Here is a 20,584-nt window from a genome sequence, read left to right on the forward strand (position 1 = left end):
AGATCAGAGGAGAAGGGAAAGAGAAAATGTCAGCCCAGATTTTGCAATTGTGACAATGGCAAAATTTTCAGTGTTCGCCATCATTCCAGCCATGAAGGTGACACCAACTTGTGGCATACACACACGTGGCAATTAAATTCAGAAATCCAGAAATAGCTGTCAGTGATTCCCTGTTCTTCCACAGAATATTCTGAAGTCTCTGCTTATGGCAATTTTTTTTAGAAATCATGGATCAGAATTTTCCCTTTTATGCTGTAATATCGCTGTTAAAACATCCAAAAAAGTTATACATTGCTAACAAGCTGTAACTGGGTTATTAGCAGTGTACGAAGTCAGAAGTCTTGAAGAACTTTGCTGGCCTGGCAAACTAATGTTATATCTGTGTGATATCAATTTTTTCCATTATGAGAAGAATTCCATAGTGTTAATATCAACTTTTAAACAAGATTTTTAAAATGATAATTCAGCTTCTAATGTGCATGTCCAAATCTTTATTTCACTCTTTTAAGATCGCTAAAAAAATTATGGATGATCGATACATTTTACTTCCTGGTTTGCTGTCTTTGAGAATTCTTCAATGTGATTGGCTGCCTATCCTGCTTGATGAAATCACTTTAGTTGGACGTCTGGAGATACCCTTGACTTGGTGCCAGATTTAAATTAACATTAGAAAAATGGAAAACAAAGGCACAGAGATCGGAATATCTTTGTGAGCATCATTCTTTGAGGTCAGTGGCAAGCACACTTTGCTGAATGCAAAATCCAGGCCACTCAGTAAACACATTGTGTTTTGATTTTCCCCAAGTCATCACTCCAAATCCTCTCGCTTCTATCTATATTAACTAGTGTATACGTACATCATGGTTACTAAAAAATGCAACAGGGGAAGGCTGGGTTAGAGCCCTGGGTTTTAACTGAGAAAACTAAAAATAGATGACAGTGCACACATATTTTTCATTCATATATAAACCATGTAAACATATGTACAACCTTCTGAGCATTTGTTCGAAACTATTGTCCACACCAAGCTAAACAGCATTTTTTGCTTGTTTGCTTAGATTAACTATGTTGGAATATACCTGTGCCCAATTCAAATGTTAAGTTTTAGTGATATTTTATGGTGCAAAAAATGAGTTAAAACAAACAAATTGTAATGTTAATTTCTTTTTCCAATTCTTCCACCATTATTGCAACATTCTTTATATTCCTGATTAATGTGCATCTTCCAACTTATATGATGCTATACAAATATGGCCAGAAGAGGGCAGCAACATGACACCTTTAAACATTACTACCACAATTCTAAAATATATACTATTTTTCTAACAGTTGTTTATACATACAAAAATAGTTCCTGTAGTTGCAACTGGATAGCAATAAAGAACAGAATCCCTCGACAATTGTTCTTCTTCTCACCCCAGTGACACAGGCTAAATGGGGTCATCACTGCAGAGATCAGCTAAAATCAGCTAACCTAGGAACCAGCAGGTTTCCATGAATGTGGTGCATTTGACCACTTAGATATCAAGAGTTGCCTAGAGGGCCATTTTTCATTGAAAAAGTTAAAATATTTCAACAAAGGACCCATGATGTAGGAGCAAGAGTAGGCCATTCACCCTTTGAGCCTGCCCTGCCATTTGATAAGATCATGGCTGATCTAATTGTGGTCTCCACTCTGCTTTCCTTTCTGCCCCCCATAAGCCTTGACTCCCATGTCTGTCAAAAATCTATCCAACTCAGATTTGAATAAATTCAATGCTGTCAAACTAAAAAGCTGTTCTCCCTATTACAAATGAGGAATGTGGTATATGAATTTAAATGCTGGTGTGATGTCAGTTATGTGTGCAACCTCTGTGGATCGTATCTCTGGCTGTTCGCAACAGGCAAAGTACTGACAGCGCTTAACTAGCCCATGCTTGCAAAACTCAGAATATAGTGTACAACATTAGATGTGATTCTGCATTTGGACAACGCTTGCTAAACAATCCTAGTTGTGCTAAGAATTACACAGACAACCAGTTTAAGATTAGCAGTCTGACTCAGAGTGCGGCTCACTTACACATGCTAGAAGCCACATATGTTCAAACATCTTTGCAAACAAAAAGAGCATGTCCATGCATTGCACTTTTTTCAACTAAACAAAAGCTTGGAGGACAGCAATTCCATGGATCATTCCTCATGGCAATGCATTAACTAATCAGAGTTGATCTGCCTGGTTTGAACTGAAACAAAGGCTTAGCAGTTAACTGTTCCCTGGTGCATTCTCCACAGCAATGCCTCCACCAATCAGAGCTCACTTGCCAATCAATCAGCACCCTCTTCTCATGCAGTATAAATTGTTGTTCCCTCTGAGATTTGGCATTCTTGTAAATCTGTCCTGATGAGTGCAAGATAAAAAGCTTCGCTAGAATGGCACTCTTTTTTTTAAAGCAAAACAGTGGAACTTAAATACTCTTGTTTACATTTTCAGGATTGATCAAAATCATCATCTACAAAGAATGTGTCTTCATCTTATCTTACAAGTCACCATGCATTCTGAAATCAATTTGACAGTTCGAGATGAGATTTATAATATCAACGGCAATGCATATTGGACTCTACCCTATCCAGCAAGTTTTCAGGCATCCCTTACTGGATTTTTCTTACTAGAAATTGTGTTAGGACTCAGCAGCAACTTAACAGTATTGGTACTTTACTGTATGAAGTCAAACCTGATTAATTCAGTCAGTAATATTATCACTATGAATTTGCACATACTGGATGTTGTTATATGTGTTGGATGCATTCCTCTTACAATAATTGTCACTCTTATTTCACTAGAAAGCAAAACAGCTTTGATTTGCAATTTCCATGAAGCCTGTATTTCTTTTGCTAGTGTAGCAACTTCAGTAAATGTTCTTGCAATCACTCTGGATCGTTATGACATTTCGGTTAAGCCAGCCAATCGGATTTTGACCATGGGAAGAGCAATAACATTACTAACATCAGTGTGGATTGTGTCCTTTTCCGCATTTACAATCCCTTTCATTGAAGTCAGCTTTTCTCGTCTACAAAGCAATGAAAACACCTGGCAAAATAATACACTCTTGTGCATTGGTGTAAATGAATACCACAATGAATTGGGAATATATTACCACCTTCTAATGCAGATTCCCATCTTTATTTTCACGGCTATCGTAATGTTGATAACCTACAGAAAAATACTTCAAGCGCTGAATATCAGAATAGGCTCACGGTTTTCCACTAGGCAGAAAAAAACAAAGGGAAAAAAGACCATGCCACTAGTCATACAACATGAGAATACTGATCAATCAGAAAGTAACAGAGGACACAATGTAATACTAGGAGTAAGAACTTCAGTTTCAGTAATAATTGCTCTAAGAAGAGCTGTTAAGCGCCATCGTGAAAGGCGGGAACGACAAAAAAGGGTTTTCCGAATGTCACTTTTAATTATTTCAACTTTTCTTTTTTGCTGGACACCTATATCAGTTTTAAATACTGTTATATTATATAAAGGTCTAGATGATGTAATAGTAAAATTAAGGCTGTGCTTTCTAATCATGGCTTATGGAACAACTATATTCCATCCTCTACTATATGCATTTGCAAGGCAAAAGTTCCAAAAAGTCCTCAAAAATAAAATGAAAAAGAAAGTGGTCTCAATTATTGAGGCTGATCCCAACCCTAATAATCCAGTAATCCACAACTCCTGGCTAGATCCCAAAAGAAACAAAAGATAATTTTCAATAAAATTAAATTTAGACAAAAACGTCTGTTTTTGAGATTGAAAGCAACTAATGTGGATCAACAGGTCTTCATCAGGTACCAGGGAGAAAATAAGTCGGAACCCTTGTAAAATCCATAAACGAAACAAAAAATAATTTTCCATTGATGTGTGCAGACTACATTAAAAGTACCAAGTTGATCTGAAAATCAAATAACTAGCTGTAGATGCAACTATGTCACATAATTATAATAAATGTTATGCCACAACATTGTACAGCTTTATTCAATTTTCTAGTTAATATAACTTATTTTCCCTGTCTACCTAAAATAGCCTCACACCATTGTCAATAAACCATTTAGGCTGTATTCTTTCATAGTGTAACGTTTTTGAAATCTACCTTGAAAAGTTCACTTGTAAATAATGTGGAAGTATTGCAAGCATTATGGTTCTAGGCAAGTGTACAGCGGGATAAAAAAATTTGGAAAGGAGCAACTTAGAAAGTTGCCTTACTGAGGGCTCCACCCACCTCCACATCCAACTGGTCACCCTCTGCCATTTCCGCCACCTCCACCATGCCTTCTGTGACACCGTGGTACACTCCTTAGGCGCTCCAACACCCCTTTCCTACACCACCTTTCCATGCAAGCGCAGGAGATGGAACTTCCTTTACCTACTCCATTCTCACCATCCAAGGCCCCAAACACTCCTTCCAAGTGAAACAGCAATTTGCTTATACTTATTTCAATTTAGTATATACTGAATTTGCTGCTCATGATGCAGTCTCCTCAACATGGGGAGACCAAATCCAGTCTGAGAGACCGCATTGCTGATCGCTTCCATTCAGCCCACAAGCTTTACCACCCCAAGCTTTTAATCACCTGTCACTTTAATTCTCCAATTTGTTCCTACTTGGGCCTTTCTATCTTTGGCCTGCTACAACGTTCCAATGAAGCTCAATGCAAGGTTGAGGAAGAGCACTTCATCTTTCGACTGTGCACTTTACAGCCTTCTGGACCCAACACTGAGTTCAACAACTTTTGATTGTTGATTCCACATTTTGATTCCACATTTTTGCTGGTTTGGGCTTTTCTCTTATTTCTTTCTCAATGTCTTTACTTTGCGTTCATATAGCAGCTATCATGCCATTCACAGCTCCTTTGGGCACATATTTTGTTTCTTTATTTGTCCCATTACTACTCTTTGGCCTTGCTCCAAAATTAATTTTGTAATTTAATCCCTCCTGGTCTCCATTCATTCACAGACTTTCCCTTTTGTTGTTCTTCCCAACTTGCACTGTCCCCTCCCCCCAACCTGCTCAAAACTGATTACATTTCCAACTATACTCACTTCTGATCAATGGTCACAGATCTGAAACATTAACCGTTTCTCTCTCCACAGAAGGTGCCAGATTTGCTGAGTATTTCCAGCATTTTCTGTTTATATTTACGTGGTTCATCTAAGTAAATTGAGTAAATTTAGGTTGCCATACAAGTACACAAGCAAGATGCAATCCCTAATGTTGAAAAATTTACATATACCATGAGAACTTTGAAATCACATCCACATTGGTTACAGTTATGGCTCCAGCACAACGTTTATCTGGCACCATAAAATAGCAGTCTTTGAATCACAAAGTGGAGAAGTATTGCTCGCACCTTAAAGACATATCATGCCTTCCACAACCATAGCATGATCCAAAGTGTTTTACAGCCAATGAAGTACTTTTTAAAGTTGTAATGAACAAAGCATGGCAACCAATTGCAGACAGTAAGCTCCCACAAACAGCAACGTGACAATGATAAGATCATCTGTTTTGTGATGTTGGTTGAGGAATAACTATTCGCCAGGACACCAGGGATATCTCCTCTGCTCTACTTCAAAAATAGCACCTGGGATCTTTTACGTTCACCTGAGGAGGCAAGAAAGGGCTTGATAGAATATCGAGGCAATAATTCTGCCATCTGAGCCATGATTTGGAAATCTAAGCCACATCTGACCGTGTAACTGAATTAACAAAATTGTGCTGTATGGGAAGGAAAGCTCATGCATAAGCGATTCAAATACCAAGTTTCATCCAGCAACAGAGCCATCAGAATTAGTGCAGTTATTTTTAATGAATTGCATGAAAGGTCATAATTTTCATGTTACCTGTACAAGTTCCTATTCTAATCTTATAAGAATTAACTAATTAGGTGATTTGCCAGCCATGCCCAAATCAAAGTCAGCTCAAATAATTTTCCCAGAGGGTAAATCTATTCCTAATTTGAAATATTACTGTTTAACTGCAAAATTGTATCCAATAGTCCAAGGTTCAATTATAACTTTACCAATTAGGGGGAGCCAGTGGCGTAGCTGTAATGTTACTAGACTAGTAATCCATAGGCCGAGGCTAATGCTTTAGGGGTAGGAGTTCAAATCCCACCACAGCAGCTGGTGGAATTTAAATTCAATTCATAAAATCTGGAATTGAAAGCTAGGCTCAGTAATGGTGAAATTATGAAACCATGAAACTATCACTGATTGTTGTAAAAAGCCATCTGGTTCATTAATGTTCTTTAGGGAGGGAAATCTGCCATCCTTACCTGGTCTGGCCTACATGTGACTCTAGATCCACAGTAATGTGGTTGGCTCTTAACTATCTGCAAAGTTGGCCTATCAAGCCACTCAGCTCAAGGGTAATTAGGGAGGGGCAACAATTGCTGGCCTTGCCAGTGACACCCACATTCCATGAAAGAATAAAATAAGAAAATCTTCTCTATTCAACACAGTGAAAGGTAAAGAAGGAACTTTTCATTTATACAGTGCCTATTGTGTCCCAAGGATGTTCTAAAGTGCTTCATAGCCAATTATTTACTTATGAATTTTGGACACAGTTTTGTAATAAACGTTGCAACCAATTGTCAACATAAAAAAAGTAAGATCAATAGCCAGAGTGTATGTTTTGGTGGTGCTTTTGAGACAGGAATGTTGGCTAGGAGATTGGCAGAAATATTTGTTCTTCTGTAAATATTGCTATGGAATCTTTTACGTCCACCAGAACCGGTAGGTGAGGCCTCCATTTAACAACTCATCCAAAAAATGACACTTCCAGCAATGTAGCACTTCTTCAATAGTATAGTGACGTCAGTTTAGATTACGTAAGTAGAGCTTGATCACAAGCTTCTGAGTCAGTAGCCAGACTCAGCTTCGACTGGGCCAAATCCAACAGGTATGTAAACACATTCCAATACAATATTTATCCCTTTCAAGCACATTTTGAACATCATAAATTAAAAAAACACCCCTTGATCAAACATAACATATAAACTTTGAGAGCTGAAGACTCAAAGATTCATTCTATAGTTGTTCCTTTTACAAGCCAAATTTGGCAAACAACTGCAGAACCGATTTAAGACTAAGGAATGTATCAAGCTGGTCTGAGCATGGGTCAAATGCTCCTGGTCAGAAGGCTTTGAGTTCGATTCCAATACATGCAGTTAACGGCATAATATAGGTTGAAGGAAAACTGCAGAATTGGAGAATCCATCCTTCAAATGAAACATTAAAGCAATATCATATCAGGTAAGGTAAACAGTAAAGATCCCATGGCTCAAAGAAGAGCTGGTAGTTCTCCAAATGTCTTACCTGACATTCCTCCCTCAAATCAATGCCACTAAAAACAAGGCCAGCAACACATCTGATAAGGTTATGATTGGCACAGAACAACTGCCACATTTGCCTTCTTAAGAAGATTCAACACACGTGTTGTGAAAACTTTGGAGATATTTGGATAATTACTGTATATTAAAAGAAGCTATATAAATGCTAGCTTACAAGTATTGCTGCTATATTAAAATTTCACACAATGTTAGTTACACTGAAATTCTACCTTAGATTTCACCTCAGATTATTTTGATGTAGGAAGGGCAAATGGAAAAAAATGTTAAATACAGACATTTTGTAGTTCAACCAGATTTCAGGTATGTATCAACTAAATAAATTAAACATTTCAATCTAGAAATAATCAGCAAGTATGCTAACCTACTGCTTCACTCTCTGATCAGTAGAACAGATCAAATATTTATGAAAGTCAAAATATGCAATTACATCTATTTACTGGTGTATGGTTGATATTTATTTAATTCAAAAGGCGTCAGCAGGACAATACAATAAATCAGATTGGAATGAAAAGTAAAGTGAAGCAAAAATTTGTAGTCAGCAATAAATAGTGATATAAAGTAACACGGACACATTTTAAGTATTTCCTTTCCTTTGCCCGTGAACAATAAATTTAGATGTGGACGTGTGTATTTTTTTACTCTCGAGGTGATTGACTCAATTATAATAACCCAGCAGTAAGCTTTTGTGTATTTAATAATGAAGGTTATTTAATTTCTGACACACTTGTCCCAGAGGCTAACAAAAATGTAACATCTCACTCACTTAACTCACACACCATCACACACACACAAAATTAGATACAGAGGAAAATAAAACAGTAATTATAAAATTGGAATTTAACTCAGTCTCTATTTTGGTGTAGCCTGATTTTTCTCAGTTGAGTTGATACTTTAACTGGCATGAGAATCTACAAAGGTTCTTGTAGTTGATCTGCAGAGAGATGCACTTCTCAGGTGAACTTGAAGGTGGAGAGAGTCCTTCATTCTCCGTCAATCTATTGCTGTTAGATACTTTTTGCTGCTCAGCTACTGCAATGGTCTGATGGCTTTAATTGCAGGACTCCCTCTCTAATGGAACTCTCTTGAAAGCCAGTTTGAGTTCTCCTAATATCTTTTCACAGGGAGCAAAAATGACCATCTTATCATGTGACCTCCCCTGAAATGTCAAGTCACCGTCTAAATTAGGTGCTGTGGTAATCCAATAAGCTGTCTAGGTTGGGTTCTCCCACCTGTGGTTTCAGTCAGCCACAAGCCCCTTGTTGGAAAAAGCAAATCAGCAATGTTACAATGAAGATGTCATGGGGCCTCGTCTATCTTTTGGCCTGACGCACAGTGAGTCACATCAGGAGAATATCCTCTTTGTTCCCTCTAGAGATAAGATGGATCAACAAAAGACTCTTGGAAGCCATCTTGATTTTCAGTCTCAAACAGCTTTTAGAATATAGCTTTAAAGGATAATATCGTCATGCCGGTACTTAGCATGACCAATGGAAAAAACACAAAAGCTGAGGTGAACAATCTATTCAGCTCTATGTTTTTTCTTTAAATTGGAGGATAAGAGTACAAAGTTTACAAGTCTTAGGCAAGATTAGAGACTGAAAAAACTTATTTTTCAGTTGGATAGTGGACATGTGGAACAGACATCTAAAGGTGTTTGATTCAGGTTCAATTAACATTTTAAAGCAGAGTTAGGTCAATATCTGTTGAAAAAGACAATTAAGTATTGCAGAGATATCAACAGCAATGCTTGTCCTTCTCCCTCTCCTTATCCCCACCTCCCAGGAGATCCAACATGGAGAAGGAAAAGGTACATGATAGAATAATAACACTGGGATTCTAGGAGGAGTAAGTTTAATTTGTTGATTGTTCTTTTTTGCTGCAAACTTTACATTCATTGTACACATACATTAAAACTGAGATGAATTAATAATTATTGCCTCGTGTGCTTTATGTTGCTTTCAAACAATTTTTATGGTTTCACTATTCTTGATATTCCTTACAAATTTCTTCTGCAATTTTATTAAGTCAAAGTTGATCTTCTTTACAAACTACAGAATGCAATATCTTTGCTAATTTAGAAAACCTTCAAACCAACTGGAGAACAAAGCTGATGGCAGGATTTCAGCTCAGCATATGGAGAGATTTGTAACTGTGTCCTAAATGTTGGGAATAGGAGTTAGTGTTGAATGTGTTTTTTCTGTTTGGTGGGTGGAATGTGTTATGCTTTCTTGTCATTGGAGCAAGAGCTCTATTACATCTGTTCAGTGGGGGCTTGGTTTTGCACTCTTTGCTAAGTGGTAGTATGGGCGGGAGAATGATCTAATATTCAGGGGTGGAAAGCACTGGTTCAACTACTGCTCAGTGGCCGGGGGCGGGGGGGAGAAATCAAATGATGTGATGTATTGATCACCCTCTTTCAATTCCTTCCTTTGTTTTTTTTTAAAAAGTTGACCTGTGTCAATATACCATCATAGACAAGTTGTTCTTTGTTGCTTCATGGTAGTGATGGATGGGGTGACTATTTGTGCAGTGGCCAAAAAAGTTGGGTGGTCATAATATTTGCTCAATAGTTCGGGGACTGTTGTTGCTAAATGGAGCTGAGATATTGGGGGTCTACTTTCACTCCCCTGATCAACTACTTCAATTTTCACTATATCTACTGATGGGATTTGAATAATTATGATAAAATCTGGTCAACTTAGTCTTGTTGATATGAAAAATATTGCTAATTGTAATCGCTCAGTTGGTTTTGTACTTTTGCTCTATTCTCATGTCTGATTTCAGGAAACAAGCAACAATTATTTTTTAATTAAATGACTATGAGGATTACTGAGGATGTATTTTGGGGCAGTCACTAAGTGTTGCCCCAGTATAATCAGTCAGTCATGTAATGCTTTGTTCATAGTACCCCTACAGATACAGTAATTGTAGAAACCTGTAAACACCGCAGCAGTTTTAATAAATAAAACTTATACATTCAAGTATAAGTGAACTTGTAAACTAAAACATCCAGCATTTCAGCTTAGATGTTTTGTTCAGTTAATTAGATTGGTGAGAATGCATAATTTACAACATTATTTTAATCCATTTGTCATAAATCCTTTTTCAGAATAAAATTTTAAAATTTGAACAGCCCAAGTTAAAACTGCCTATGGCAAATAGCCATACTCTGACTTCAGCTGCATCTATTACTGTTCAGAAATAGGGTCTTTTTCGCCACAGTAGCTAAATTCAAATCCTATTTGACTCTGGAAAGGAGCAGATATTGACAGCTGAGGAATTAATAGAGAGCAACAATATGTAATACAGGGATGGTCACATGTCAAAATCAAAACAATACCAGGCTTACAAGTCAAAGTATTTTGTAGTATTTGAAGGATGGAGAAGAAATTACTTGATTTACTGATATTTAATATTCACAGACATGCCAACTCACACAAATTTTGGCTTGATTTTGAAGTAAAATTGAGCCTCAGACATTATGTTGTGAGAAGACTCTTAAAATTTGGGATTTTTATAGGCAGTTTTAAAATGGCCTTTCATAATGACAGGCTCTACCTCTGGACCACATGGGGCCAATGGCAGGGGCTGGATTGAGAATCCTTCACTGTGATCTTCACTGTCACTGAAGGCAACATGAAATGGTGCGAGCTGTGTTGTCAATGGTGCCGCGAGCAGCAATCAGAGACGTAAGTTAAAATAATTAGGCTAGTTCACTCCTCACTGTCACTGAGCAGTATGGGCTGATCTGCAGCACCAAGCAAGTCCCCAGCCCACAACAACATTGGGATTTTCCACTTGATGAACTGGGAACCAAGGGTTGATGGTGTTACTTTGGATGGTGTTACTTTGAGGGTCAGGGCAAATGAGACCCACACACACTGCGCGCCAGGATCAGCCCAGTCGGCCACAGTTTGCTGAAAATAAAAGGCATCTGAGACTTGCCATTATATTTGCCTGATGCTCCAATCATCAATCCCAGTTCAGAATGCCCATTGTCAATTCATGGAGTCCACAGAGGCTGCTGGCAGGCAAGGGAAAGGCTCAAGTGAGGTGGGTGCCAGATGGTTGGGGGGGTGGGGTGTGTGTGTGTGTGTGTGTGTGTGTGTGTGGGGTGGTGAGAGAGAGTCTTGATGTGGGTGGGGGACTCAGGCCCTATGGAACAAGCTATCATGGAGAAGTAACTCCAATTCCCAGCAACAAACAGGTTGTGCCCAATTTCTGCTTTTTCTTTTAAGCCAAATATACTTTTTAAAATTTCTCTCCACTCACTTTTTTGTCCCTTTTTAAAAATATTTTGTAATTACTGGATGGAATAGTGTTAATGTTAATCTGAGCTGCACCTTATCCATGTTGTGGATCTGGGTGTTGCACAGGTTACAAGGCACACCAACCAACCCATGTATATTTTGTCATGATTAGTAAAGAACCTGAGGCCACTTAAGGAAACATTTTTTTTCTCTTTATGCAGTAAGTTATGATGATCTGGAATGTACTGCACTGCAGATTTAATGATAACTTTCGAAACGAATTTGGATAAATACTTGAAGGGGAAAGTTTCTGTAGGGCTATGAGTGGAACTAACTGGACTGCTGCTCAAGGGCGTGCCAAATGCCTCTTTCTGTGCTACATCATTCTATGATTTTTGTCATGAAACAGCCATGGTTCATGATAGTCTTTTTCCCCTTATCTTGATGCTCAGAGGGAATATAACAATCTGACAAGATTTGATAATGATCACGAGAGAAAAACAGTATAAATATTTTCTTGCTTAATGCTGTCAAAAAAGGAGACATCCTTTTTTGGTTTCTGTCTCTAATTAAAACCTGAATTCATGCCATCATTACCTCAAGTTTTAATCTGACTTCTAACCAGCCTCCTTTCCAACACACCCCTTCACAAGCTTAAACTCATTTAAAGTCTGTATGCCCTCCCATCATGTGAGTGTACCTGCACCACATGGACAGCAGCAATTCAAGGCAGTGGCTCACCATCAACTTCTCAAGGGCAAATGAGGGATGTGCAATAAATGTTGGCAAAGCCAGAAACACCCTCCCATCATTCACCATAACCAAGCTCCAGTGGTTCCTGTACCCTAGATAATTGTCTTAAATTTTTGGTCTAATTTTCAAATTCATGCACGTCCCCTCCACTCCTCTGATGCCATGCTTCTTACTGTTTTTCAGTTCTTCACTCCACTGTTGACAGCCACTTATTTAGCCACTATAGTCCCATCCACCTCATTTAGTTCTCTCTGCCCTGTTCACTTTAAAAAACTCCCTGAAACACTTTCATCTGTTGGATTTTAATTTCACAACCTGCTCTTTATTTTTAAATATTCCTCTCCTCCTTAACATCCACTGTTTTGCAATCTTCAATGAAAATGCTTTAAAATATATGTCCATAGAGTCATCTACAACACAGAAGGAAGCATTTAGCCCATCGTGTTTATGTCAGCTCTCTGAGGAGCAATCCAGTCAGTCCCATTCCCCAATTCTTCCAAGTGTCCACCCAATTTTCTTTTGCAATCTCTGTTTCCTTTGTGGGCAGCAAATTCCAGGTCATTATCATTCGTTGTGTAAAAGATGTTCTTCCTCCCCTGAATCTCTTACCCAAAACCTTAAATCTGTGTTCCCTAGTCCTCGTACTATCAGCTCAGCATAAGGAATATTGTAGAATTGGAAATTCTTGTCTATTGATGCTAAAAGTGCAATACAACTGTGCTGTTCACTAAGCATCTACTATTCCAAATATCCAGCTGTTATATTGAATTATTTCAGGATAATGCAAATAAAAAAAATGAAAATTAATGATTGAAACTGATAAATGAAATCTTTACATTTTACTGGTGGAAAGCATATATATATATATATATATATATAAAATAAACAAGATATCGCAACTATGTGAAACCAGAGGGTTACCGGTTATTTAATGTTCACATGTTTATATTAACTGTTACTGATATATTTCGAATAATTGAAATTTGGAGGGGGTAAACGCATTTTTAATATGTTAATCTATTAGACTGGGATATGTGGGTCACTTTTCACCCTATAAATATGCAGCTGTTTCAGCCAATAGTGGAGGGCAGAATGTTCTTTAACACATGCGAGGGAAAGTAGTAGTTTTTTTTTTTAAAGTTTACTGTGAAGCATATTCAGATGCATTAAGATATCTTTTGTAAAGAGTTCTGCCCTGTTATGTGATTAAATAAGCTACGAATAAAGTTTATATTTCAATTGTCAATCAATATTGATTGATGCTCTTAAAAAATAGTAACCATGATCTTCATACCAAATCTTCTGATTTTTAAGAATTTTTATTTTCATTTATTTATTCTTTCATGGGATCCAGGTGTCACTGGCTAGGCCAACCTTTATTGCCCATCCCTACTTGCCCTTCAGAAGGTGGTGGTGAGCCACCTTCGTAAACTGCTGTAGTCTATGTAGTCTATGTGTTGCAGGTACACCTACAGTCTTGTTAGGGAGTGAGTTCCAGGATTTGACCCAGCAACAGTGAAGTAACGGTGATATAGTTCCAAGTCAGGATGATATGTGGCTTGGAGGGAACTTGCAGGTGGTGGCATTCCCATGCATCTGCTGCCCTTGTCCTTCTAGGTGACAGGATTTGCGGGTTTAGAAAGTGCTGTTGAAGGAACCTTGGTGAGATGCTGCAGTGCATTTTGCTGATGACCGAGAGTAAACTAATGGGGTGTGAATTGTCCAGGTTGGAGTTGTCCTCCTTTTTTATGAACAAAGCATACCCGGGCAATTTTTCACATTGCTGGGTAGATGCCAATGTTGCAGTTGTACTGAACAGCTTAGCTAGGTGCATGGCTAGTTCCGGAGCACAAGTCTTCGGTACTATTGGAATGTTATCAGAGCCCATAGCCTTTGCAACATCCAGTGCCTTCAGTTATTTCTTGATATCAAGTGGAGTGAATTGAATTGGCTGAAGACTGGCCTTTGTGGTGCTTGGGACCTCAGGAGAAGGCAGATATGGGTCATCCACTTGGCATTTCTGGTTGAAGACGGTTGCAAATGCTTCATTATTGTTTGCACTCATGTGCTGGGCTTGCCATCATTTGAGGATTAAAATATTTGTGGGTCTCTTCTTCCAATTAGTTGTTTAATTGTCCATCACCATTCACGACTGGAAATGGCAGGACTGCAGAACTCAGAACTGATCCACTGGCCGTAGAATAGCTTAGCTCTGTATTTACATGCTGCTCCCGCTGTTTGACGTGCAAGTAATGCTGTGTTGTAGCTTCACCAGGTTGACACCTCATTTTTAGATGTGCCTGGTGGTGCTCCTGGCAGTGCTCCTGACATGCTCTCCTGTACTCATCATTGAATCAGGGTTGATCACCCACCCTGATGGTAACAGTAGAGTGGGGGATATGGCAGACCGTTTTGTGGTTGAATACAATTCTGCTGTTGCTGATGGCCCACAGCACCTAGTGGATGCCCAGTTTTGAGTTACAAGGTCTGTCTGAAATCTATACCATTTAGCACGGTGGTAGTGCCACACAACACAATAGAGGGTATTCTCAACGTAAAGAAGGGACTTCGGTAGAAAGGTAGCCTTTGCAGAAAGAGGCTTTAAAGAGATACAGGCAAGTTAAGTGAGCGGGCAACAAGATGGGCAGGTGCAGTATAATGTAGGGAGGTACAAAGTTATTCATTTTGGTCGTAAGAACAGAAAAGCAGAATATTTTTTAAAAGGGTGTGAAACTTCTCAGTGTTGATGTTCAAAGAGATCTGGGAGCGCTTGTACGAGGAATGCAGAAAGTTAGTATGCATGTCCAGCAAGCAATTAGGAAGTCAAATGGTATGTTGGCCTTTATTGCAAGGGCATTGGGGTACAAGAATAAAGAAATCCTGATACAGTTGTACAGGGTTTCGGTGAGACCACACCTGGAATGCTGTGTGCAGTTTTGGTTTCCACATTTAAGAAACAATATAGTTGCAAAGGAGGCAGTACAGCAAAGGTTCACTAAATTGGTCCCTGGGATGGAGGGGCCTGTCCCATGATGAGAGGCTAAGTAAATTGGGGTTATTCTTCTGAACTCCAGAGAATATGAGAGGCGATCTCATTGAAACCTAAAAAATTCTTAAGGGGCTTGAGAGCTTAAATGCTGAGAGATTATTTCCACAGGTCAGGGAATCTACAACATGGGGGCACAGCCTCAGGATAAGGGACCAATCATTTAGGGCTAAGATAAGGAGCAATTATTTCACTCAAAGGGTTGTGAATCTTTGGAATTCTCTAAACCAGTGGATTGTGGACGCTCACTCATTGAATACATTTAAGGCTGGGATAGACAGGTTTTTGGTCTCTCAAGGAATTAAGGAATATGGGGTGCGGGCAGGAAAATGAAGTTGAAGCCCAAGATCAGCCATGATCATATCGAATGGTGAAGCGTGCTCAATTGCCACATGGCCTGCTCCAGCTCCTATTTCTTGTGACTGTGTGGCGATCACTCCTATTAAACAGTAACAGACAGATGCATCTGCGACAGGTAGATCGGTGAAGACAAGATCAAGTAGGTCTTTCCCTCGTTAGTTCCCTCACCACCTGTCGCGGACCCAGTCTCGCAGCTATGTCCTTTAGGACTTAGCCATCTTGGTTAGGAGTGATGCTACCGAGCCACTCTTGGTGATGGATATTGAAGTCCCCCCCCACCGCCAGAGCTTGCCACCCTCAGTGCTTCTTCCAATTGGTGTTCAACATGGAAGAGTTGAGAGTGGGGGTGTATAGGAGGGGGGGGTGGACAGAGGAAAGGAGGGCCAGTTTCCTTGCTCACGTTTGACCTAATACCATGAGACTTCATGGGTTCTGGAGTCAGTGTTCAGGGCTCCCATAGAGTGGGAAATTGTCTGTAAGGTCTGATTCCAAGATCATGACTATGTCAGGCTGTTGCTTCACTTGTCTGTGGGACAGCCCCCAGATGGTAGTAAGTAGGACTTTGCAGGGTTGACAGGGTTGGGTGTGCCATTGCCATTTCCACTGCTTAGGTTGATGCCAGGTTTTTTGACTTTTCTGTAGTGGCTTGATACAACCGAGTGACTTGCTAGACTATTTCTGAGGGCATTTATGAGTGAACCACATTGCTGTGGGTCTGGAGTCACACATAGGATGGTAGATTTCCTTCCCTAAAGAGCAGTAGTGAACTAGATGGGTTTTTACAATAACTATGGTTTCATGGTCACCATCACTGTGACTAGCTTTCAATTTCAGGTTTATTAATTGGATTTAAATTCCATGAGCTGTCGTGGTAGGATTTGAACCCATGTATCCAGAACATTAGCCTGGGCCTCTGGATTACTAGTTTAGTGACATTACCATTATGGTATCACCTCCTCATTTTTGAGATGGTGGGCTTGACATTACTCTATTCACAAATATCTACTATTCTGAATGATTTATTTTACACTGACCCATACAGACTAATATGTTTAACGAAACTAAGTTAATGATATTGCTGCAATTAAAGTAACAGTCTCCGTCTCAAAACAGCTTTTTTCACAATGCTAAAAACACTAGCTGATATAAGCTGTCATAAGCATATAATAATTCTCTTAACATTTTTCTGGTTTATTGTGAAGTAGGTTAATGGAAATAAGTAGTAGGGCCTGTCTGTGTGTGATTTAATTACATTTGGAGTCAAGCAGACAAAAGAAGTTAGGTGCTTGACATGCTAATGAGTAAATATGGATGATGGTTTAGCATGTAAGGTGTGAAGGGAATTTGCATTTTTAGATAGATGAAAGGAGATTTGGATTTCAAAGGGATTTTAATCAGCTTACAATTTGCCAGGTAAGCAAGGCTAAGGAATGTGCTTATTTTTCCCCAAAGAATCCTGACAATAAATAGTAGCAACATGGAAGTTTTTAATATTGCGAAGAAGATACAGTTTCAAGGACGTATGAAACAATAGAATTTACGTATTAAGGAGAAAAACATATATAAAGGAGAATGAGGCTGTGTGTCAGGAGAAGATCCTGTGAGATATAACAGATGTGTGTGAAATAGCCTTAATGAAGCCTCCAGCATTTGTGCTTAAGTCTGCTGTCTACCAAAACTGAAGCTGGAGAAAATTCATTTGGAATTCCGCTGTCCAGGGTATTGTGTTAGCTTGCTGCATCTGTTTAAAATCTAAAATCTATTTTTGGACTGTTGCCTTAAAGGAGGAGTCAGGTTAATTGGAAATATTAGGAGATATTATAGCAATAATTTGTAGTCTTATGTATCTACTTGAAATGTTTTCTTTTGTTAATAAATATTTTAATTTAGTTTTTTAAAAAATCTCAAAGTCTTGGTGCACTTATTTCTTCTGAATTCAGTGCACACATCTTGAAATAAATACAAATTGCAAAACCGTTATGATAGTGCAAAGTTTCCCTCGTGGATTTGGTCCACCTGGCACACATCATCTGCTGTGTCATAATAAAGCAATGTTTTAAATAAACAATTAGCAACATTTTAGATAAATAACATAAGATTCATTTACTTACCCAATTCATTGAGACTTTGAGCAGCTTTAGTGATCTCCCTGCTTCCTCCCTGTAGCTGGCCTTGGAGCCGTTTACTCAGATACAAAATACGAATTATTCTTCGAAGCAAATCACAGGCTGCCTGAATGAAATTCAAGAATATTGGTTTGCTACAAGTCTTGGAAGCAATGACCCTGTAAATTCCATTTTTACAAAGTTAATAAGTTATCTTAAATTTTTAAAGTTCAAACTGCACAGTTTATATTAATCTTAAATGTATATGACATTAGTATCATGTGTGGTTTTTTTTAAATACAAACTCATATAGTTTTAAACCTGGCTATTATTCCAGATTCCAATAATCAACTTTCAAAATTTAAACACAAGAGCATTTAAATGAAGAAAACCTTGAAATGAGAAAAGCCCTTTTCACTCATCATGCCATTTACTTCTGCAATTCATGCATGAGTACTTCAAACATAGGCCCTCTCATACCCCTACCATGGGTCTCTATGTTCTGTTCCTAACTAGCAAGTAAATCAAAAAGAGCTTTCATCTCTAACACCCTTAATTCTCTTTTTCAACAGTTTGGAGTAAGGTCATTTGACCACAGATGGGTTAATCCTTCCCAAAATAAAAAAATATATAACCCCCTCAGATGTTTTCCCTCCACCTCCACTGTGATGCAGGAGGATTTAAGGAGGGAATTTCATTCAGAGAGTGGCTGCTGAAGATATGGTTGTCAACATTGTGAGGAAGAAAAATGACAAACAAGGCCAGATGGAACAGATAATTTGGGGCTGGAGGGGGGGAAGAATTGTTCAAAAACAGAAATTTAACAGACAGAGCAGACAGGGGTGATGGACATGCTGAACTTGGTGTGGGATAGGACATAGGCAGTGAACTCATGAGTTTGCCCAGACAAGAGATGTTGGACCGACTGTCTAAGAGCAGAGATAATAGAGGAGTTGTAAGAATGAATGGTGGAGATGAAGAGCCAGAGTACAAATGGAAGCTGACCTGATATCTATAGTTAATGCTCTCATGTGGCAACATGTAGGAAGGGAAGAGAGGGCCAAGAATGGCTCCCCTTGGAGAACTAGAAGATAACAGCGTGGTGGCAAAAAGAAAAGCCATTGCTGGAGATAGTCTGGCAGGTAATGGGATGGGTAGGAGCGGAACCACATGCGAGCAGTTCCATCATCGCTGAATCCCATACGATTAACATCCTGTGGGTTATCATTGACCAGAAACTTAACTGGACCAGCCATATAAATACTGTGACGGCAAGGGCAGGTCAGAGGCTGGGAATTCTGAAGTGAGTAATTCACCTCCTGACTCCCCAAAGCCTGTCCACCAGCTACAAGTCACAAGTCAGGAGTGCTTTGGAATACTCTACATTTACTTGGATGAGTGCAACCTCAACAACACTCAAGAAGCTCGACACCAGCCAGAACAAAGCAGCCCAACATCCCATCCAACAACTTAAATATTCACTCCTTCCACCACCAATGCACAATGGTAGCAGTGTGTACCATATACAAGATGCACTGGAGCAACCCACCAAGGCTCCTTCAACTTCACCTTCCAAACCCGCGACCTCTACCACCTAGGAAAAAGACAGCAGGAGCATGGGAACACCACCACCTGCAAATTCCCTTCCAAGCCACAGATCATCCTGACTTGGAACCATATCACCATTTCTTCACTGTCGCTGGGTCAAAATTCTAGAACTTCCTCCCAAGCAGCACTGTGGGCGTACCTGCACCAGATGCATCCCAATAGTAACAGGTAGAACAGAGGATATAGAGAAGGAGGAACTTAGAACAATCACCATCACTAGAAACTACTGGGATTAAAGGGTGACGTCCCAGGACCTGATGGCCTACACCTCAGGGTCTTAAAGGAAGTGGCAGCGGAAATAGTGGATGCATTGGCTATAATATTCCAAAATTCCCTGGATTCTGGAAAGGTTCCAGTGAATTGGAAAAATGGTAATATAACGCCCTTATTCAAAAAAATGGGGGGTGGGGGAGGCAGAAAGTAGGAAACTATAGACCAGTTAGTTTAACGTCTGTCATTGGGAAATTGTTGGAATCCAATATTCAGGAAGTAGTAATGGGGCATTTGGAAAGTCAAAACGCAATCCATCAGAGTCAGCATGGTTTTATGAAGAGTAAATCGTGTTTGACTAATTTGCTAGAGTTCTTTCAAAATGTGACAAGCAAAGTGTATAATGGGGATCCTGTAGATGTAGTACATCTGGACTTCCAGAAGACCTTTGATAAGGTGCCGCACAAAAGATTATTGTACAAGATAAAATCACATGGAGTTAGGGGTAATATATTAGCTTCGATAGAGGATTGGCTAACCAACAGCAGAGAGTCTGGATAAATTGGTCTCTTTCTGGATGGCAAGCTGTAATTAGTGGGGTGCCACAGGGTTCGGCCCTTGGGCCCCAACTATCTAAAATCTATACTAATGACTCGGATTCAGGGATAGAAGGTACTACAGCTAAATTTGCAGATGACACCAAAATAGGGGGAAAGTAAGTTGCAATGAAGAAATAAGAAATTTACAAATGGATATGGATAGGTTAGGTGAATGGGCCAAAATTTGGCAGATGGAGTTTAATGTGGATAAGTGTGCGGTTATCCATTTTGGTCAGAAGAATAAAAATGTGACATTATTTAAATGGA

At 39.1% G+C, this 20,584-nt stretch overlaps 2 protein-coding genes across 6 annotated transcripts in view; one reads left to right on the top strand and one right to left on the bottom strand.

Annotated features, from left to right (window-relative positions):
- Positions 1-20,584, bottom strand: part of cog5 (component of oligomeric golgi complex 5) — a 104,336-nt gene that overhangs the window by 70,368 nt on the left and 13,384 nt on the right. For all 5 annotated transcript variants that reach the window (XM_041202368.1, XM_041202364.1, XM_041202366.1 and 2 more), the window contains exon 6: positions 17,907-18,027. In XM_041202368.1, coding sequence (XP_041058302.1) covers positions 17,907-18,027 — 121 coding nt within the window. The remainder of the gene's footprint in view (positions 1-17,906; positions 18,028-20,584) is intronic.
- On the top strand, positions 2,499-3,873 carry gpr22a (G protein-coupled receptor 22a). Its single transcript, XM_041202379.1, has one exon. It carries the CDS (start codon positions 2,499-2,501, stop codon positions 3,738-3,740), a length of 1,242 nt encoding a protein of 413 aa, XP_041058313.1. The 3' UTR covers positions 3,741-3,873.

Source organism: Carcharodon carcharias, chromosome 13, assembly GCF_017639515.1.
Source record: "Carcharodon carcharias isolate sCarCar2 chromosome 13, sCarCar2.pri, whole genome shotgun sequence".
NCBI classification, from domain to species: domain Eukaryota; kingdom Metazoa; phylum Chordata; class Chondrichthyes; order Lamniformes; family Lamnidae; genus Carcharodon; species Carcharodon carcharias.

Excerpts from the sequence above, each read along its gene's own strand:
- gpr22a (XM_041202379.1), top strand. The coding sequence starts at position 2,499 with ATGTGTCTTCATCTTATCTTACAAGTCACCATGCATTCTGAAATCAAT.